The 22,335-nt window shown below is 44.4% G+C and overlaps 1 protein-coding gene across 1 annotated transcript; it reads left to right on the plus strand.

Moving 5' to 3' along the window:
• The first annotated feature begins 409 nt into the window (after positions 1-409).
• On the plus strand, positions 410-20,355 carry RRAGC (Ras related GTP binding C). The gene is made up of 7 exons (XM_084787133.1): positions 410-792; positions 2,669-2,872; positions 3,758-3,957; positions 7,402-7,516; positions 8,352-8,494; positions 13,230-13,378; positions 18,898-20,355. The coding sequence occupies exons 1-7, from the start codon at positions 559-561 to the stop codon at positions 19,047-19,049; spliced, it is 1,197 nt and encodes a 398-aa protein (XP_084643259.1). The 5' UTR covers positions 410-558; the 3' UTR covers positions 19,050-20,355.
• The last annotated feature ends 1,980 nt before the right edge of the window (positions 20,356-22,335 follow it).

The raw sequence follows: 22,335 nt of genomic DNA on the forward strand, positions 1-22,335 counted from the left end.
AGGGCAATTCAGTTTCAGTTTCCAGTGCCTTCCTGGTACCCAGGACCTGGCAAGCATCACTAAATACTGGCTGGGCAGCTGCAACCGGAGAAGGTGGAGGGACGGGATAATGAATTCTTACCCAGACGCCCAGAAGCATCTTCCCTGCGGTACTCTCGGAGCATGCAAGGAGGCAAGCAGGGAGCGGTGAGCAGCCCGGCGCGCACAGGGAAGGCGGAGGTACGCGCGGGTTGCGCCCCGGGCCAAGGCCGGGAGCCCGACAAGAGGCGCGGCCCGGCCGATCTCCTCGTGACTCCTCCCTCCCTCCCCCCCCTTTCAGCCGCTGCTAGTCAGGTGATTCCGGGCACGTGATGCATACCACCGACCCTGCTGCTCCGGAGTGACAGCCCGCCCGGCCAATAAAGAGCCGGTGCTCGGTGGAAGCCCAATCGGAGCCGGGCTTGGGGGCGGGCCCTGCGGCGGCTGCTGCCGGGGGCGGCGGCAACAGCGGCGGCCTAGGGAGGCGGCGGCCTGGCCTGGCCTGGCCTGTCAGGGCGCGGGCAGCGGTGGTCCAGCACCATGTCCCTGCAGTACGGGGCGGAGGAGACGCCCCTGGCCGGCAGTTACGGCGCGGCCGACTCCTTCCCCAAGGACTTCGGCTACGGCGTGGAGGAGGAGGAAGAGGAGGCGGCGGCGGCTGGCGGCGGCGGCGCGGGGGCCGGCGGCGGGTGCGGCCCCGGCGGCGCTGACAGCTCCAAGCCAAGGATCCTGCTCATGGGGCTGCGGCGCAGCGGCAAGTCCTCCATCCAGAAGGTGAGCGCCCCGCGCCGGGCCTCCCACCCTCGGTCTCGCTCCGCCCGCGGCGCCCGGGAGGGTGGCGGCCTGGCGCTGCGTCCCAGCGCACGGTCCACGCCTGCGAGCGCAGAGCCTGGGCGCGGTTTCGCCCAGAGTCCGGGACCTGGGCCTCCAGGTTCGACTCGGTCGGCCGAGGGCCGAGCGGGGCGAGGAGGCGACGCTGGCTGGAGGGAGGAGGAAGGTGTCGGGCACCGCCCTTAGATCTCCGCCCTCCTGGTCGCAGCCCTTGTGGCATTGACGAAACCAACCGGTCCTCTCCAGCTCTCACGTGGAGAACTTGGTGAGCGTGCTCTCTCGCTGCATCTCACTTTGGTGACCGGAGTTTTCAGGGATCCCCCTCCCAAGCTCCGGGCCGTAGCAGCTCCCGAAAGAGCTGTGGCAAAGACACTGGGCATCTCAGTATCTTTTGTTATCAGTCTATTGGAGTCTTCTGTAACATTTGGGGGTGGAGGTGGTCCCATCACTGCACTTACTTTATTTAGTACTTTCCGCCCTGTGATTGCAGTTACAGGTGACAGATCCCAAAGGTCTTTGGAGACAAAAGTGTTTTGTAGGCAGACAGACATCACTGAGTTTGTTTGCACCTTAGGTCTGTCAAGAACGAATAGAATGTCTTGAGACTTTTTATTTTTTAATGAGAGGGAAATAGAGGCAGGGTTGACTTCTTTCATCAGCCATTCCTATTACAAACAAAACATTCTGATAAAACTGGTGTCACCGACTCCCGAGCGTTCCTTGTTTCCATTCTGACACAACAGTCTATCCAAAAAGAAATCTCTCTGGTATTTTGTAGATGGGGTGTTTTAAAAAAGTAATCCGCCCCCACTCCTGCATTTGATGGGCTGTCTCATGTCTGTGTCAAAAGTTGGAATCTTTTGGGGAACGGGGTGGAAAGTGCCTATGCTTAGACACAGAACCTTGCTTTGCTAGGTAAGCAAACTCCCACTGCAAAACCTGTGAGGACTTTTGCTCTCTTCTTCCAGGTTAACACTGAGTTTGCTATGTTAGGATTGTGTCAGGCAAGCCTTAAAGCTGCATCTCCAGCCCTGCTGTGTGGTTTTTCTGTTGTTTTCTAAAAGTATTGCAGGCTGGCTTTGAATTTGTGGTGATTAGGTGGTATTATTATTATTATTATTGTTATTGTTGTTGTTGTTATTATTATTATTATTATTATTATTATTATTATTATTATTAATTTTGGTTTTTCAAGACAGAGTTTCTCTGTGTAACTGCCCTGGTTGTCCTGAACTCACTTTGTACACCATGCTGGCCTCGAACTCTTAGAGATCTGCCTGCCTCTGCTTCTGCCTCCCAAGAGCTGGGATTAAAGGTGTGCGCTACCATACCCAGCTTAGTTTCACAATCTTAAAGCAGATTTTGACAAATTTAAATCTTGTCAGAACACAATATAGCCTGTCTGGGTGGCACCGTGATTCCATAACTGGAGGAGGCAGAAGCAAGAAGATTGGATTTGGAGGCTAGTCTGGGCTACATAGCTAAGACCCTTTCTCAAAAGAGTCCACCTTGCCACCAAACCAAATCAAAAATTACAAACACTGAGAATAAAAAACGGCACAGGTGAGAGAAATGGTGGCATTAGAAGTAATGCTGTTAAAATAGTAAAAGAAAAGCTCATCTTCAAAGTGAATCGAGTGGAAGTTAACTTGGTATCTTTTGTCAGAAACAGAACAATAGTAGCAGGCGTTTACTATCCAATTATCACCTTATTGTTTCCTTTGTATCAAGGTCAAAATTTTAATGTTAGTGCCATGGGATTTTTAATATAAATTCTGTAGTTAAATAATCTTCAAGTTGTTTCTGTTTCTCTTAACAGGTGGTGTTTCATAAGATGTCACCCAATGAGACTCTCTTTTTGGAAAGTACCAACAAGATTTATAAAGATGACATTTCCAATAGCTCCTTTGTGAACTTCCAAATTTGGGATTTCCCTGGGCAGATGGACTTCTTTGACCCAACCTTTGACTACGAGATGATCTTCAGGGGGACAGGAGCATTGATATATGTCATCGATGCACAGGTAGTTAGGCATGATGATGTGTACTCTTCTCTGGTGGCAGAAAGCTCTAGAGGCAGGGGAAAGTTGTTTGTCTTCTTTGTCATGTGCTTGAAGCTTCTCCCTTTCCAGTAGATCCCTGACAGCTGCAGAGGGACCTGTGATTGTACAGTTCAAGACTCTCAGGTGCTTAGGAGATGGCACCCAGTTAAAAAGCGGTTACCGTGGGCTTTCTGCTGCCTACTTTTATTGATTAATAGTAGATATTGCTGTACTTTATTATCTATTGCAATGGTCACCTTACCCATTGAAATATCCCATCAGTGGCCACAATATCAGGAAGAACATGACAAATGAATCCATTATACTTTAATCTAGGTATAATGTTGACGTTGAATTTAATCTAGCAGTGTATACTTTGGCCCACTGTGTGGCAGGCTGTATCCTTACCTTTGGCCTACCTTTTGTAAGCCAGAGCATTAGGAAAGCTTGCTGGGTGATTCCAGCTCAGTAGTCAGTGCATTTTCTTCCGTACACTATCTGAATAGTGTGTGCTAGTTATTCCCACTTATAGTACATCAGTGTGTAAGCATTGTGCTTGGAACCACACACCTGATAAATGGCAGAGCTGGGATTACTTTAACAGTTCTAGTAGGAAGAAGTGTGCATTTGGCCTTTCTTTTCTTAATAGTAACATTTGATGTTCAGGCACTGACTTGGTATTTCACCTTCTACGTTAAGAAACTGAAGCACTGCTTAACTAGTTTTGTATGTCAGCACATCTGAATATTTATGAGCAATTAGCATAACTTTTCTCTGGTTGGGGAAAGAGGTGGTTGAGGCTTTCTTAACTTGTTACTTGTGTTTTATGAGATATTTTTGTTAAAAACATTTTGTTCTGACTTTCAGGATGACTACATGGAGGCTTTAACACGACTGCACATCACTGTTTCTAAAGCCTACAAAGTTAACCCAGACATGAATTTTGAGGTTTTTATCCACAAAGTCGATGGTCTGTCTGATGATCACAAAATAGAAACACAGAGGGACATTCATCAAAGGGCCAATGACGACCTTGCAGATGCTGGGCTGGAAAAGCTCCATCTTAGGTAACAACACACTGCTTGATTTGAGAGCCCTGTAATTGTACTCCCATCTCTGTCATTACAGAACCAGATTTCTGTGACGGCTGTGCCCTTTCCCAATGCAGTAATAATTTCCATCTCTTCTTTGGTGGATTCTAAGCTGTTTTTTAAGCTTTGTGTTACTGAGAAGTTACTTTTCCCCTTTTCATTTTCCTGATGATTGAAGTCATGTGAAGTGTTTCCATTGGTGCTTGTGCAAATTCATCTCAAGGGACGGGAGTCAGGCTGCTTCCTCATGTCATGAGGTGGCTTTCGGACGTCTGCCCTCTTGGTTTCTTCACTTTTTAACCCCCATTGGCTTTGTACAAGAGATCTGTCGTATTCTTTTGTGAAAGCTGAGTTTGAGTCTTGTCAGTCTCATGTAGGAAGAGGCTTTTAAAGGTGTGCACTTTCAAGTCTGGACTGAGTCTAGTGTACCTTGGTTTTTAATAAGCTTATACGTAAAAACTCTGAAGTTAGGTAGCTCCTGTCTTCTGCATCAACATAGTGTTCTGTGGGGTCAGCAGGACAGCTGGCTTGCAGTTAAAAGTCAGGAACTTACCTTAAAGAGCAAAGCCCAGGTTTAAATAGTTATGTATGTTGTGTATTTATATTCTAAAAGTCTCTGAGGAATGCTATTGTATATCTCGTGATAATAGGAAGAAGATGCTCACTTGATCATAAAAACAGCTTAAAGAGGAAGCAGAGAGGAGATGCAAGTGTAATTTCCTTACCCCTGGTCTGTTACAAAAACTTCCTTCTAGACTCAAGTCAGTTGTCCTAGCCCTAAGTTCCTGCGCCTTAGGTTGTAGAATCTTTCAGTGGTTTCTAGAAAATATTGTAGGGAAGATCTCATTGACCATCTAGGATTAAAATTTTAAAACACAGGTAATCCATGCTTAAAAAAATAAAATTGAGAAAGTTGTCTTTAGAGTTGTGTATGGTGTTATGTCTTTGTAATCCCAGCACTTGGGAGTCAGAGGCAGGAAGATCGTTGCAAATTTGAGGTCAGCCAACTAAGCCTACTTAGTAAGATCCTTGAAAGATCTTGAAAAACAAAAGTAAATAAATGTTAGGGTTAGGGTTAGGGTTAGGGAGAGAAAGTAAAAGTACCATCCCATAAATACCTCAATTTTGAGGATCTGGTTGTTTTTTTGTCAGAATTTTTCAGCCTTGCCCTTTGTCCTGGTGAGGAGCCAGCATGACTCTCTGAACTCCCAGTTGTTGAGCGCTCCAGGACGCTCCATGGCCTCCCTTGTACTCAGACGGGCCCTGAACTAACCTCAGTAGAATTTTGCATCAAGCTTTTACTGTTTATATGCATTGAGGGTTGAACCCAGGACTTCGTATATTCCCCTCAAGCATTCTACCCCTGAGCTACCCCAGCACATCCCATACCTCCCTGTAATGCCAGCAGTTCAATAGATGAGGTGCAGTTTGCTTTTCCATTGCTAGGAACTCAGTTTATGAGCATGCTTTGCTGCCTTGTGGGCTCTACCTGTCCCCTTCATCTCTGATTCTCACAAGTTTTGAGGACCACCCTAACCTTGCTGAAATTTTTGCCTCAAGGAAACACTTAAATGTCTCTTCCTTGCTAGTGTCAGGAGACACGTGGCCTTCCCTGCCGTGGTACCCTGACCTCTAGAGGAGAGCTCCTTCTTGCTAGTGTCAGGAGACACGTGGCCTTCCCTGCCATGGTGCCCTGACCTCTAGAGGAGAGCTCCTTCTTGATTAGGTTCTTAATTCACTTCCTTGAAATTGTCCTTTCTTTCTTTCTTTCTTTCTTTCTTTCTTTCTTTCTTTCTTTCTTTTTTTGCTTTTCAAGACAGGGTTTCTCTGTGTAGCCCTGGCTGTCCTGGACTCACTTTATAGACCAGGCTAGACTTGAACTCACAGTGATCCATCTGCCTCTGCCTCCCGAGTGCTGGGATTAAAGTCGTGCACCACTGCAAGCCCCATCTTGAAATTTTCTTTAAATTGCCTATAGAGTATAAATACAGTTCCTCATTTCTAATGTGGTAATACGTACATAAAATATATTATGGATATAACTAAATGATGAAAAACATCCTCAATGAAAAAGCAGGTGGAATTGTCCACTGTATTTAAGGGCCGCCTCTCTCAAATTTGTTTTGTGAAATCTACACTTTGATTTCTTACTGTAATCCATTCAGAGTCCATCTCCTTCATAGGTCTCCATCCTCCTTAGGCTAATTACCTAATCTAAGCAGTCATTTATTGAGAGGTCAAGTGTTTAGGGCGTGGTGGCCGCAGAAGTGTACTTACCGATGTTATGAAGAACATACGGCAAAAGCGTTGTGGGTATGGATTTATTGCTTAATAGGCTGGTCAGGAAAGACCTTTCCGTTGGGTGGTAGAGGAGATAACAGGGTCTCACTATATAACCCTGGACTCTGCTATGCAGACCAGGCTGGCCTCAGGCTCATAGAGACTCGCCTGCCTCTTCCCAGGTGTGGGGATTACAGGCGTGCACCACCATGGCTGGTAGGAAAGACCTTTCTGAGGTGACATTTTAGTAGGAATGTGAATTGCATTACTTAGTAAATACCACATTATTCTGCTGAGTGTGGTGAGAAAACCTCTAATTCCAGCTTCACTTAGAGAGGTGGACACTTGAGGATTAGAAATTTAGGGTCATCCTCAGCTATATAGTGTGTTTGAGGCCAGCTTGAGTTCCATGCTACTCTGTCTAAAATAAATAAATGAATAAAACAGATGATCATGTCTCTACCTTGAATTTTGATCTTGGCTTTTGTCTCAGTTTTGTGCTTGGGAAGTAGCCTTTAAAGAGTCATGTTTCTCAAGCTGGGTGTGGTGGCGCACGCCTGTAATCCCAGCACTCAGGAGGCAGAGGCAGGAGGATCACTGTGAGTTCAAGGCCAGCCTGGTCTACACAGTGCGTCTGGGACATCCAAGGTTACACAGAGAAACCTGTCTTGAAAAATTAAAAAAACAAAACAACAGCAACAACAACAAAAAAAACTGGTGTTTCTCTCTTGATGAGCCTTCCTGGATGCTCTCTCAGTTGCCCTCTGTGTAATGTAGCAAAGGCACAACCCAGTTGGGAAATAGTCTTACTATTAGAATGATGTGGGTAGCAGACAGAGTATATGTGAACGTTAAGAACCCTGAAACTTGGGCTGGAGAGATGGCTCAGCAGATAAGAACACTGACTCTTTTTCAAGAGGTCATGAGTTCAATTCCCAGCAACCACATGGTGGTTCCCAACCATCTATAATGTGATCTGATGCCCTCTTCTGGCCTGTAGGTGTACATGCAGGCAGAGCACTGTGTACATATAGTATACATAATAGTAAATAGATAAATCTAAAAAAAACAAAAACAAAAACAAAACCGTAGTTACTGGACTTATTTTATTAAATAACCATCCTGTGTTCTATATTTTAGCTTTTATTTGACTAGCATCTATGACCACTCAATATTTGAAGCCTTTAGTAAGGTGGTACAGAAACTCATTCCACAACTGCCAACTTTGGAAAACCTATTAAATATCTTTATATCAGTAAGTAAATTATTTACTTTGATTTAATTTCCAATTCTGCTGTTGTTAGATGTGTTTGCATTTAATTCTCCAGAAAAAGAGGCTTGAATTAAAGATTAAGACTCAACATGTAAGATTAGTTAGAGCATAAAATATAGCTTGTTCTGATTGTGTGTGTGCATGTGTGTGTGCATGTGCATACCTTTTAGGTAAAGTCCCCCATACTTCCTTAAGCATCTTCCTGAAGGTTGGGATGTAGCCCTGTGGTAGAGCACTGCTTAGCATGTGAAAGACCATAGGGTCAATTTTTAGCATGACACACACAGAAGTAATAAATTGCTGGCTGTGCTGTTACACATCTGTAATTCTATCACACAAGAGCCAGAGGCAGGAGGATTGAGCATTCAGGTCAGCCTAAGACTACCTAGTAAGGCCCTGTCTAAAGTCCCAACCAAGCATTATTTATTTTGGTGTTTAAGTATACTTAAAAGTGATGGGCTGGAGAGATGGCTCAGCAGTTAAGAGCACTGATTGCTTTTCCAGAGGTCCTGAGTTCAAGTTCCCACAACCACATGGTGGCTCACAACCATCTATGATGTGATCTAAGGTGCACTCTATACATAATAAATAAATAAATCTTTTTTAAAAAAAGAAAAGTGATATAAAGGGTTGGGTTGGAAATCAGTGGTATAGCATTTGATTGAACCTTGCATTCAGTATCCCAGAACCATTTAAAAAAAAATGGGAAAATTACTTTTGAAATTAGATTGTTTTTCAGTAATTTAAGGTCTTTGAAAAATTGTAAATTGTGATTCTTAAAAGAAACAGAACACTTACCCAATTTTGTTTTTCCAAGAATTCAGGTATTGAAAAAGCTTTTCTCTTTGATGTTGTCAGCAAAATCTACATTGCAACAGACAGTTCCCCTGTGGATATGCAGTCTTACGAACTTTGCTGTGACATGATTGATGTTGTAATTGATGTGTCTTGTATATATGGGTAAGTGCTTACATATTTCTGCAAGATCCCAGATAGGTGGAAAACTTAGCCAATTCCTACCTCTGGCTTATACTGAAGTGAGAATTTTTTTATTTTAAGGATTATATTTACTTAGCGTGGATGCTAGTATAGAAATGGATGGATGTGCATGTCATGCCACTTGTACTGTGCTCAGAGGACAGCGTTTGGAAGGTGATTCTTAGCACTAGGTGGGTCTGGGTGATTACTCAGTTGTCAGGCTTGGCGGCAAGCACCCTTCTCCATTGAGTCATCTCATCAGGCTGAAGTGGACTTGTTTAGGCATGATGTCTGTAAGCTGGACCTTCAGAGGACAGCAGAGAGCACTTGGAAAGTCTCTCCTTCTGTACTGGGGGGAGTTTGTACTGTCTTCTCTCTTCTGGGTCTTAGCAAGGCTTAAACAAAAGAACCCAACTAGATTAACTTATTTAAAATGATCTTGGGACCAGGTGTGGAGGCAGAGGCAAACAGATCTCTTAAGTTTGAGGCCAGCCTAGTGAATTCCAGGCTAGGCAGGGCTACAAAATGAGACCCTGTTTCAAACTGTCCCCAAGGTGGTCTGAACAGCCAGGTGAGGTGCTCATCTGTAGAATCTCAGCACTCGGGAGGATCAAAAGCCAGTCCCCTACCAAGAAGAGACTTGATACCCTATGAGCATATAAAGGGGGAGGAAGTCCTCCTCAGTCACAGTTATAGGGGATGGGAGTAAGGGGAAAATGGGAGGGAGGGAGGAATGGGAGGATACAAGGGATGGGATAACCATTGAGATGTAATATGAATAAATTAATTTTAAAAATGCATAAAAAAAAGCCACTCCCGCCTAACCAAACAACAGTAAATAAAGCACACTAAAAATAGTCTGAATAAATGCTACTGCCTAGTTTAAAGTCAGGTTTCATGGAATGGACTTTTGATTTTTGTATTGTTTGGGTTTCATTATGTATTCTTGGCTGGCTTAGAATTCTATGTAGACTCTTGAACTTACAGAGATTCTTCCTACCTCTGCCTCCTGAGTTCTGGGACTTTTTTTTTTTTCTTTTCAAGATAGGTTCTCAAGCTGGGCATGGTTGGACACACCTTTAATCCTAGCACACAGGAGGCTTGTTTCACATTTTTCAAGCTATTATTTCTTTATTTCGTATGTTCATCCTCTATGGTGCTCATGTGAAGGTCAGACAGCAACTTTAAGGAGTGGGTTCCCACCTTCTGCCTGGATGAGACAGGGTTTCGCTTGATTCTTGGGTGCTGTGGAGTCCAGGCTCACGGGCCCTGCTGTGCTGAGCCTCCCGTCTCTACCTTTGCACTCCCACTGAGCAGCTGAGATGTCAGGCTTTGTGCAGCCAGTTGTTTTATGAGCTGAGCCATTGCTCTGACTGCACCTGGTTTTTGTACCTTAAAAAACAAAAACAAAACCTCAAAAAATTATTATCAGTTTTACTATTTTAGATCTTTTATTTTCAGGCTGTATTAGTACAAATAAATAGGAGGGAAGATTTGAAGTCCCTGTGTTCCATGCATCCCATGAAAGTGGCAATGAATGAATGCAGAGGGCACTGCCGGGTCCCAGTAGTGTATACCTGAGGAGAGGATCTCTGCCGCAAGCCTTTCACTGAGAACTTCAGTACCAAGCAGGTTCCCTTTCTTCTCAACTGACTCCCTTTAAGGCGGGTTGCTTCTAAGTCTAGTTTCTCTTGGCTGTGACCTTCTGCTTCTGTTTGGACATATTTAGACTAAAATTCATATAAATATACTTGCTTTAAAGCCTCTTTTCTTTTCAAAAATTTTTATTTTAATTTTATTTCATGTGCATTGGTGTGAGGGTATCAGATCCCTTGGAACTGGAATTACAGACAGTTGTGAGCTGTGTGTGGGTGCTGGGAAGAGCACCCAAAGGGTGGGTCCTTTGGAAGAGCAGACAGTGCTCTTAACCACTAAGCCATTTCTCCCGTCCGTCCTTCCTTCCTTCCTTCCTTCCTTCCTTTCTTTCTTTCTTTCTTTCTTTCTTTCTTTCTTTCTTTCTTTATGAGACAGGGTCTTAAGTAGCCCAGGCTATCTTCAAACTTGATAGATTTAGTAGAGGAGCTTGGACTTCTGATCCTCTTGTCCCCACCTCCCAAGGGGGAGGATTACAGGTGTCTATCACCACACAAGCTCTTTAAGAGAGTTGTTTGTTTTTTGGGTTTTTGTTTATTTGTTTGTTTGTTTGTTGAGATAGGGGTTCTCTGTGTGTATCCCTGGCTGTCCTGGACTAGCGTTGTAGACCCAGCTGGCCTCAAACTCACTGATACCTGCCTGCCTCTGCCTTCCAAGTGCTTGGATTAAAGGCGTGCACCCACCCACCACGCCTGGCTAGCTTAGAGAATTTTGACCCAAAACAAAAACAAATAAAAACCTTAAGTTTTGAGTCCACTTTTTAGTATATTTTATTTCTTAGCTATATTAACCCTCAAAATCTGTTTAATTTCCAGGCATGACTAGCTATCTAGACGTCCCTCTTATTCTTTCTGCCCCTTATAGCCTTGTGTTTGCTAAGCCCCTAGCCAAGAATGTGCCTTTATTATTTTTTTAATTAAAAAGATTGTATGTGTATATGTGCGCGTGTTTGCATGTGTGTTTGTTTGATATGTGTGTGCAGGGCCCGTGCACACCATGGCATAGTATGCAGTTCAAAGGACAGCCATTTTGTGCTTTTTGTTTGTTCAGCGTTTTTGAGACAGGGTTTCTCTGTGTAGCCCTGTTTGTCTTGGACTTGCTTTATAGACCAGGCTGGTATCAAATTCACAGAGATCCACCTGCCTCTGCCTCCCCTCAAGGGGTGGGATTACAGTCCTGAGCCACCACACCTGGCTTATTTTATGTTATTTTTTCCCACGCCTGGCTTATAAGACATCTTTTTTCACTTGTCTTCTTTCACCTTGATGTGAGTTGAACTCAGGTCACCAATCTTGCATGACGTAATGTTCTCATGTTAGTGACTTGAGATCGTGTGGCTAGCACTAGAAACTACAGCTATTTACAGCCAAAGATGTCCATGTGTGTCCGTGTGTCTTGTCAGCTGGTGCCTGCTCTCACTTCCTGTATGGCATAGAATAGGATCTCCTTGACCTCTGGCTGTCAGCTGACAGCATGGAACACTTGCATTTCCTCTTCTTCTTTTATTTCCATAAAGTTTCTTTTATTTCCATAAAGCATATGGCCCACTCTTCCCTACTGTTGTGATACTGGAAACTTGGATTGAATTAAAACCCTGAGTTTTGAGTCCAGACCTTGCCAGGGATCTTTTTACTTTTTATAAATTAGAGTTTTACGACTTTAAAATGGGCATAATTCTCTTACTTGTGTGTAGGTTACTATTTTTTATCTCTCTGCCTCCCTACGCCCTTCAAAGTTAAAGTAGTTAAACAGGGCAATAGTAACCACCCTTGTCTGGGTTGTTGTGGAGATCAAATAAATGTATGAAACATATGCTGTAAGATTTAGAACATTTTAAAACATAAGCCCTCCTTCCTGAAAGTAAACTACGAGATGATAAAAACAGAAAACGGGAGGGAAACACTCTTTCTTGCTAGATCCTTGTTAGCAGCGTTTTCTTCTTAGTATGGTTCCTTCACTTAAAAAAACAAACAAACCAGGTTTTTTGAATTGCTTTTTCTCTTTGAAACCATCTCCCTGTAGAGCAGGCTGTCCCTGAATTCTCCATTCTCCTCCCTCTTGAGGGCTGTGCCTTTCACCCTCCTTAGGAAGGCTAGTACTTCTTTTAAGATTTATTTGTTATGAGTATGTGTCTGTGCGCCTGTGGGAGTTTCTGTGCATCGTGTGTATGTAAGTCCTCAAAGGCCAGCGAGCACAGCACATTGTTGAAAGTGGGATGACAGGCTTCTGAGCGCCTGATATATGTGTTGGGAACCAAACCTGGGTCCTCTAGAGGAACAGTAAGTGCTTTTAGCCAGTGGGCCATCTTCTCAGCCCCAAACGCCTCTACTAAAGAGGCAGTTTTGGAAGTTCTTCAGTTCTGTGCAGATTCATGCATTCATGTTGTGGTACCACATGTGGAGGTCAGAGAAAAACTGACTGGAGTCATTTCTGTGTTTCCACTTACGGATTAAAGTCCAGTTGTCAGACTTGATTGCAAACTTCCTTACTGACAAGCTACCTCGCAGTCCTCAAACTCTTTAAAAGGTGTTGATTTTTAACGTAATTCCTTCTCTCTGGCTGGGACTGCTCTTCTGTAGACTATGAATTTTCTTGATTTCATTTACTTATTTGTAAGGAAACAACAAAAGATATCTGAGAAAAAGTGTGATTGCTTTGGCATGTAGAATATATCCTGCAGTAGCTGGCTGAGTTGGTGGCAGATCCTCGGTGGTCATGTAGCTTGAGGGGAGTAGAGAGAGAAGGGCCTCAGCTGAGCTTCAGAGCCCAGTCAGGGCCGGCTGGCCGGCCAGCATGGCATTGGAAATGTCAGTGGTTCACAGACGCATCATTGTCACCTTTGTCTGCAAATGCTTGAGCACAGTGTTGATGGAGGGGTGTGCAGAGCTTTGCTGTTGGCAGGAGCTCTTGGACTGTGACTTACCCTGCCTGATGACTGCCCCCGTGTACTTCAGGAGTCTTACGCCTTCTCAGAAGACATTTGGGGATGGGGTGGAAAGGTTTGCTCCTGTACAAAATGCCTAGTCGGCAAATGTGTAATAAATGGTGCTTTCTTTTAAAATAGATTAAAGGAAGATGGAAGTGGAAGTGCTTATGACAAAGAGTCGATGGCCATTATCAAGCTGAATAATACAACTGTCCTTTATTTAAAGGAAGTAACTAAATTTTTGGCACTGGTTTGCATTCTTAGGGAAGAGAGCTTTGAACGAAAAGGTAATGACGTTTTTCTTTTTTTTTTTTAAGGTGCTTGTATTTATTATTCATTGTTTAAATTTTGTTCCTTTTAAGAATTTTATTCTTTTGCTCTGTGTGTGTGTGTGCACGTGTGTGAGTGAATTTGTCTATGTACTGTATGCGTGCAGTGCCAGTGGAGGCCAGAAGAAGGCAGCGGAGCCCCTGGAACTGGAGTCATCATTAAAACAAACAAAACAAAACCCAGGCAGTGGTGGCGCATACTTTTAGTCCTAGCATTTGGGAGGTAGAGGCAGGCAGATCTCTCTGAGTTCCAGGACAACTAGGACTATACAGAGAAACCAGTCTTGGAAAACAGAAACAACAACAAAAAAGAGCCGTATTTACTGTTTTGTGTGTGTGCGTGTGCGTGTGCGTGTGCGCGTGTGCGTGTGTGTGTGTGTGTGTGCGTGTGTGTGTGTGTGTGTGTGTATGAGTAAATGTGTGTATACCGCATGGGTGCAGGGGCTTGAGGGGGTCAGGAGGGTAGTTGGGTCCTCTGGAACACTGGATCTATGGGTGGTTTGGAGGCACCATTGGGTACTGGGAACCATATGTTTTTAAATGTTGAGCCATCTCCCTAGCCTTCAGAGAGATTTTTCCTTTTTCCTTTTTTTTTTTTTAAGATTGAGTTATTATGTATACAGTGTTCTGCCTACATGTATGCCTGCACACCAGAGGAGGGCACCAGATCCCATTACAGATGGTGTGAGCCACCATGTGGTTGCTGAGAACCAAACTCAGGACGTCTAGAAGAGCAGACAGTGTTCTTAACCACTGAGCCATCTCTCCAGCCTCCTTTTTTTTCTTTTTAAAGAAAAATTTATTATTGTATGTGTATGAGGCTTTTCCTTGTGTGTGTCGTCTGTGTACCACTTGTATGCAGCCCACAGAAGCTAGACGAGGGCGTTAGATGCCCTGGAGCTGGAGTGAGAGACGATCGTGAGCCGCCATGGTGCTGGGATTAAAGCTGGGGCCACCACTCCTAGCTAAAATGCTGTTCTCGTTACATTTTTTGTCACGATTTTTCGGGTCCTTGAAAACACTGCAGTACCATAATACTAATGGCTATCTTACAAGCAACTTCAATATATCTGTGCCTTCTGTCTATATGTAGCCTAGACATTCTCTTTCCTTTTAATCTTGTGCTTTAAATTGTTTTTTATCCCCTTTATTTACTCCTCCACCATACACTTTTGTTTGCTTTTCTTGCCTGTCGTTTCTGTCTGAGAACCTGTGTGCAACTGTCCCCTTTGGCTCTCCGTCTTGTGCAGCTTGTGACTGCCAGTGCTTCCTTGATCACAGCTTTCTTCTCTGCCTCACCTTGTATATTTTTCTGTCTCCTATTTTCTTCTAGCTAGTTTTCTTTTTCCTAATCCCATGCTCTTTAGAGTTAAGTCTTTCTGCTTGCTCTCACTCTTTCTATTCAGCTCCTCCAGTGCATGGTTTGGGAGCTTGTTTTCTCCTACTGTGGGTTCTGTCAGGGATTGAACTTAGGTTGTTAGGCTTATGTGAAAGTGCTTTTGCCCATTAGGCTGACTCTCTTCAGCCCTAGTTCCAGGCTTGGGCTAATCAGTTTGTGACTGAAAATTTTACACTTGCAGCTCTTTCTGGAGCTATTATTAAGACATCTTTGCTTCAGTATTTGCCTGGTGTTCTGGCCATTGTGGGCAGTCATCACTGATTGATGATGATGATGATGACAACCCCCCACCCAAGCTTTTCACCTCTGACTCTTGCCTTCCCTGCTTCTGTCACAAGCTGTGCTGTTTTTCTTATGTTCAAACCTCAATGTCTTACAGTCAGCTAATTGGTGTTTTTAAGATGCCTTTGTATATTAGTCCATAGATTGGATTTCATGTTCTCCTCTTTTCATTTTTCTGTGTTGCTCATATTGAATTTTTATCAACTCTTATCATTTGTTCCTGGAAAACATTCCCTGTGGTTCCTTTCCATTTCTGCCTTCAGTGACTCTGGCCTAAGTCCACATTCCTGCAGACCTGTGGTGCTACAATAGCCTGCAGCAGAATCCTGTAACTAATGCATTGGATGCCTTCTTAAAATTTTATTTATTTATTTATTTATTATTTATTTATTTATTTATTATGTATAGTGTTTTGCCTGCATGTACAGCTGCAGGACAGAAGAGGGCACCAGATCTCATTATACATGGTTATGGGCCACCATGTGGTTGCTAGGAATTGAACTCAGGACCTTTGGAAGCACAGACAGTGCTCTTAACTCTCCAGCCCCTATTTATTTTATTTATTTATTTGTTTTTCGAGACAGGGTTTCTCTGTGTAACAGCTGGCTGTCCTGGAACTCACTCTGTGGTCCAGGCTGGCCTGGAATTCACAGAGATCCATCTGCTTCTGCCTCCCAACTGCTCGGATTAAAGGTGTGCACCACCACTGCCTGGCTACATTGGATGATTTATATTTGAAGATCTCTACTGTGTGCCATGTTTTGCCATATACAACCGTCCATAAGAGGTCTTGTCTCAAGGTAGAAGTTGAAGCAGCACAGAATACACACTTAAAGTTGTCCCTGGTCACACATGCTGTGGCAAGTATATACCTACACTCATTCACACACTCACATGTGCAGACACAGATAAAAAATCCCATTCTTCTACCTGAGCTTTAAAAGAAATATTTCATATATAAACATTTTTCATAATTAGCAAAATATGCATATATATTTTTGACCTTAAAAGCCAGTGCAGACTGGAGGGGTAGCTCAGTGGTTAAGCTCACTTCCTGCTCTTCAGATGACCATAGCAGCCATGGGGGATGGCTCATAGCCACCTGTTATTGTAGCTCCAGGTCTGATGCCTCCTGGCCTCTATGGGCACTGCACTGAGGTACACATACCCACACCCACACATGCACATAGTTAAGACAGTTGTATGACACACAACTGCAGTCTTGTATATCTTTCTCTTGGTTACATCTGTTTTTTGGTGCTATGTGTTTTATTTTTCTTATGCATAATTTACTCTTTTGCTTTATATCTACCCATAAATAATGTGCAAATGATGCTGAATTCAAGTTAGTTTTTGCAACATGCGTATTTCTTCTTGTTCAGGGTTATTTTTGAGATTTTTTTTCCCACTGCTGCATATGGATTATATATTGAACTTTGTTTTGTTGCTGCACATTCAGATTATTTCAGAAGTACAACTAATTTTGTGACAAATATCCATGAATAGGCTGTGTGTAAGGTTTATATCTTTGGTCTCAGCTCTTGAAATGCTGAGGCAGGAGGCCTGTTGTTTGAGGCCATCTAGGTCTTAGGGTTTCTGTCACTGTGACCAAATACTATGACCATAAACAGCTTTGGGAGGAAAGGGTTTCAGCTTGCAGTTCCAGTCACAGTCCATCCCTGAAGGAGTTAGGGCAGGGAGGGACTCAAGCAGGACATGGTCCTAGAGGCAGGAGTTGATGCAGAGGCCATGGAAGGGTGCTGCCTACCTGCTTCCTCTCCATAGCCTGCTCAGCCTGTTTTGTTAGAGAACCTGGGACCTGCCCAGGATTCACACCACCACAAAGCCTGGGCCCTCCCCATATTGATCATCGATTAAGAAAGTGCTCTACATACTTGCCTACAGGCCAATTCTTTTTTGTTTGTTTGTTTTTGTAGTTGTTTGTTTTTTCAAAGATGGGGTTTCTCTGTGTAGCCTTGGCTGTCCTGGACTCACTTTGTAGACCAGGCTGGCCTCAAACCCAGAGCGACCCACCTACCTCTGCCCCCCGAGTGGTGGGATTACACAGGAGTGCGCCACCACACCTGGCTTACAGGCCAGTTCTATGGTGGCATTTTCTTGGTAAGGTTCCTTCTTTCCAGATGACCTACTACCTTGTGTCAAGTTACTAGCCAGCACACTAGGATTTGCAAAGCAAGGTGCCAGCTCAAACAAAACAAAATGGCTGGAGAGGTGGCTCCATCATTAGAGTGCCTGTGTGGTGCACAGGAGGCTCTGTGTTCACCATCCTAGCAGCACATAAACTAGGAATGGTGGTTCATTACCTATAATCCCAGCACTTGGGAAGTGGAGGCAGGATCAGCAGTTTAGGGTCATCCTTGGCCACTTAATAGATTTGAGGTTAGTCTGGGCTGCATGAGAGACTGCGTCAAAAAATGAAGAAACAGTAACAGCAACAAACCCTAAAACAAAGCCAATGCCCATGAACAGATTTGCTTTGTATGCCTGTCGTCTGTCTCTAGGGTGTGCATGCAAGAGTGGGGCACATGGGTGCATTCACAAAGGACTCTCCCAAGGGGCTTTGTCATTCTCATCCCTCATAGCCCTGTGAGTGTTCTCCTCATGTTGTCTCCTTGATAATGCTTGGTCCTCAGCCTGTAGGTATGAAGCAGTATCTCAGTTTTACATATTGAGTTGCTGATTAGGACAGGTATGTTTTTATAGTGAAGCACCTATTCATGGGCGTTCAGTTTTCTCTGGTAGCTTGTTTTTGTTTCTATAATTTAGTAGCATTTCGTTTATGTGTGTGTATGTGTGCACATGTACATAGTATGAGAACTTACTGGAATTTGGACAGTGTACCCAAAGTTCAGCCTCCTCCCTGAAGTCTGCTTTGCCAGCCCTGCCCTGCCTGTGCTAGCTCTCCCTTCTGTGCACTGCTTCCGCCTTGGTAGTTGGTTGGCAGACTGTTTTGATTTGTTGTGTTTTGGCTTTCTGCCCCAGCTAGCATATGCTTGCAAGTGTGGACCTGATGCTGCTGCTTGACACATTTCATCCGCTCTCGTGCTGTCAATAACTGTTGAAAGACTTACCAAGTCTGTTAGAAATACTGAAAGGTCGCACGATGATTTGGCCGCGCGGTGCTTTTTGGAGGTTGATGTGGATGGCTGCAGGAGGGATGGTCTTTCTCTGCCTGTGGGTATAGATGGCGGCTCTTGGGATTGAAGAGCTTGCTTTCCACTTTGGGCATTTTATAAGTTCAAGCCAAGTGCTTGTATACAGCTCAGGGGGTCTGGGAAATAGTTTTTTTTAAAGCTCAATATCAGTTGCTCATTTAGACTTGGGGTTCCTCATGTAAAGGTGAAGGGGGATATGGCAACCTGCTTTCTGTCACAAGAGAAACCTCTGTTCACCCAGAGTCTCAAGTGGATGTCCAGTTCCCAAAACAGAGAGGAAGTCTCCCCACTCTAAGATGGGCGCAGGCTGCGGTAGCCCTGCTGAGCTTGTACCAGAGCTGCCTGCCTGCTTCCTGCAGACCTCACTAGCTGCTCTACAGGGCAGCGTGGCAGTAGAGCGAGTGTTACCCTGACTTCAGGCTGTTTTCACACATTCACCTTCCCGTTTAATTGGTTAGATTACCAGGCTCCGCCACCCCCCACCCCCCATCTACTCGTGCCCCAGAGGTAAAGTGTTAGCTGCTGCGTTCTTGCTTTACCATGGTTGCAGTGTGGAGAATTTCAGATAGTAGGGAGCTTCACATTTGACGCTAATTAGACAGGCCTTTTCTCTCTTGCAGGTTTGATAGACTACAACTTCCACTGTTTTCGCAAGGCTATCCATGAGGTGTTTGAGGTGGGTGTGACTTCTCACAGAAGCTGCAGCCACCAGACCAGTGCCCCCAGCCTGAAAGCATTGGCACACAATGGCACACCGAGGAACGCCATCTAGTCTGAATCTCAGCAATTGAGGCTCAGGGCCGGCTCACTCCTCACTCCAGGGTCAGGTGCCATGTGCTACAGGACACGAGAGCTGCTGCCTATGGGAGTCTGGGGACGACGGTGGGGCTTCTCGTGCTGATGAAAGCCCTTCAGCCAGCTGTGTGCAACTGAAGCTGCCATGTCTTTACAGTACAGCGCAAGAGTTATAGAGACCTCAGAGCTCAGTGTGTCTTTCTCCCCTTTTGAGTCCTACTTTAAATAGTTGGAATATTTTGGACCTGGAGATGATACCGGTTATCCATCTTTACCAGTTGAATGTCGCTGTCAGTTACAGCCTAAAACAGTAGGAAACCTGAGTTTTATACGCTTCCCTTAGGCTTTCACTTGAGTAGTGTCTAAAGACCTTGCTTTGCTTACGTTCTAACACTGCCTTCAGAGCTCAGATCTCACTGTACCTCTAGACCGTGGAAATACATTAGCTTGCTGACTCAGAAGATGCGGCAAAGGATGTTTCTGTATTTGTCCTGAAGAAAAGAGGAAGTTTGTGTGTGGCATCGGGGAGAGCCAGGCTCAGCAAGGGCTGCATCAGTTTTCTGGATGTCTTGAGGAAAAAACTTTTGAAACAGAAGAGATTTTCCACACCTGTGGTTTGGGTAGCAGACAGATGTGCTCTCCTCATTTGATCATGATCATGCACAGTGTAATAGGGAATTGAAGACAGAAAGGCTTTCCCCACAGCTCCTCACAGTGAGGGGACACACTCACTATGCCACTTAAGTACTTAGCTCACTTTTCTTTAATCTTGATGCCATACCTTTTACTCTATGCTATGTAGGCTCTTTAAGAATTGTTTTGACCACAGATGGCCCTAAGGCTCTGGTGGACTGTACACTGGGGGTTGGAGGGAGCACGCAGTGCTACAGCGTGGGCTACTTCACATACTCTGTGGTCTCCTGGCACCTAGTGTCGCCTGTGGTACTTTCCTTTGCCTGGGATATGAATTCATAATTGTTTCTCTTGTTCATTGCTGATACCCTTCCCAATGATTTAGACTTACACATTTTCTTTACTGCACATGCCCAGTAGTCACATTCCAAAGCCACTGGGCCACTTGAGTGCATCAGTGCCGCTGTTGAGTGACATGTACTCAGGTCTGTAACCTAGCAGTGAGACTTGAAGTGCTTCCTGCAGATGACTGACTGTTGAGTATTTACATGGACCATGGTGATATCCAAAGGAAAAATGCTTTTATATTTATAGATTATTTCATTGAACTATATGTAAAATGGGTATCAATAAATGTATTTACTCCAAAATCAGTGTTCCTTGTGGTTGTGGTCGGATGGGTGGTTCTGTCAGTCTCTGTCCTGTGCTGCTCTGCACAGTTACCATTTCTTCCATTTCAGCACTTCTGGGTTTGTCTTGATATCATTTTCATGGCCCATTTCTGCCCTGGAGTAGGTGTGGGCTCAGGTGAGAATGTGTCTGGACTTGGGGCTTTCTGTCAACAGACCTCACTGGTGGTGCCTGGCGTGACTTGTACATTACATCCAAGCTGAGGAGTATGGAGACTGTGAGATAGAGCAGGAGTAGACATGGTGGTAAGATGACATAGCTGGTGAAAATGCTTGTCACCAAGCCTGATGACCTGAGTTCAGTCCCTAGGATCCTGTGAGTTGTCTTTTGAGTGCCACATATACACTGTAGCTCAAGTGTGCCCCTACCCCCTAATACACAGTAAATGTAAAAGCCCCTAAAGTCATGGTACCAAGTTTCCTCGGTACTCAGTATTGACCTACTGTTTATACTAGATTGAGTCGGAGCTGATGAAGAAATAATTCATTAATTTAACCAGAAGGAGGTATTGTTTGAAGGGACTTTACTTTCGTAGTTGGACTGCTTTAGAAGCTAAGTTCTGAAATTCCAGGCTGAGCAAGGTGGCACATGCCTTTAATCCCAGCACTTGGGAGGCAAAGACAGGTGGATCTCTTGAGTTCAAGATCGGCCTGGTCTACAGAGAGTCCAGGACAGCCAGGGCTCTGTGTAACAGAGAAACCCTGTCTCGAAAAACAAAAAAAAGTTCTGAAACTCCAAAATAAAGATGACAGAAGCTGCTTGGAAAAGATCTATTAAATATATCTAACCGTTCCCTGCAAATTTTCACATGACAGAACCAGGTCGGGATGGGTAAAGAGCCTTGCTGAGAGTGGCAGACAGGAAGGTGTGCAGGGCAAGGGGGCGTGCTTCCTTGGGCCTAAGCAGCAGCCGTAAAGCTGTGCCGTGGCTAAACGGAGGTGGCCAAGCATCATGGATGTGATTGGCAGAGTAGAGCATGCACCCCAGCCAGCACCTGTGTTCACTTGCCTCCTGCCTCAGACCCAGGCTTGGGGATGCTGCGTTAGGAATAGCATAGCACAGCGGTTGTGATGTGCACCTGTGGTCTTAGCTACCCCAGGTCAGTGCAGGAGGACCACTTAAGCCAGACGCTTAGCCCCCGACTCCCATCCCGACCTCCCAACTCTGAGACTTTTAATTTTTTTTAAAAAAAGAAAAAGACCAAACAACAAAAACAAAACACAAATGTAATTTAAAGCTCCAGAGGCAGGAGAATCAGTGAGAGTTTGAAGCATAGTACATAGTGCTGGTACAGAGTTCTAAGTCAGACTGAGTTACAGAGTGGAGACCCTGTCTTTAAAATACTAACACACATTACACTAATACACTAAAACATACGACTTTTCCCTACCCTGACAAAATCATAGTGCATGAGTGAGTAAGGAAGTGAGTCAGGTGGTGGTGGCACACACCTTTAGTCCCAGCATTCCAGAGGCCTCTGCCTCTGGATCTTTGTGAGTTTGAGGCCAGCCTGGTGTGTAGAACTAGTTACAGGAGAGCCAGGCTTGCACAGAGAAACCCCGTCTAGAAAAGCCAAACAAAAAGTGAACAAACAAACAAAAAAAAGTGAAACATAAAAAGAAATGCATGTGGAAAGTATTCAGGAAGAAGTTTTACCTAAAATGTGTGTGCCCCAGTAGGAGTTTATCTACAATACTTTAGATCTGGGAGGCTTGCCAGGCACTTTTAAGTTCCTCTGGTGTGAGGCTGTTAGCTAGTTCTCAAAGGATTGCCTTTTCTGTGCCCCACATTCATAGGTGCACACAGATGTAAATGCTCTATGTGGTTGTGCAGAGTATAAATGTTATATGTGTATTTTGCACACACACAGATGCATACAGATTATAAATTATAAATATATATGCGTTTTGCAGACAACGTGCATATATATATCAGTACCA

This window comes from Acomys minous (assembly GCF_964271855.1).
Source record: "Acomys minous genome assembly, chromosome: 6".
Lineage (NCBI taxonomy): Eukaryota > Metazoa > Chordata > Mammalia > Rodentia > Muridae > Acomys > Acomys minous.

Bases quoted from the DNA above. Each gene is read 5' to 3' on its own strand.
- RRAGC (XM_084787133.1), top strand. From the start codon at position 559: ATGTCCCTGCAGTACGGGGCGGAGGAGACGCCCCTGGCCGGCAGTTAC. The intron at 3,958-7,401 runs GTAACAACACAC...TCTATATTTTAG, and splicing joins CTGGAAAAGCTCCATCTTAG to CTTTTATTTGACTAGCATCT. The intron at 13,379-18,897 runs GTAATGACGTTT...TCTCTCTTGCAG, and splicing joins AGAGAGCTTTGAACGAAAAG to GTTTGATAGACTACAACTTC.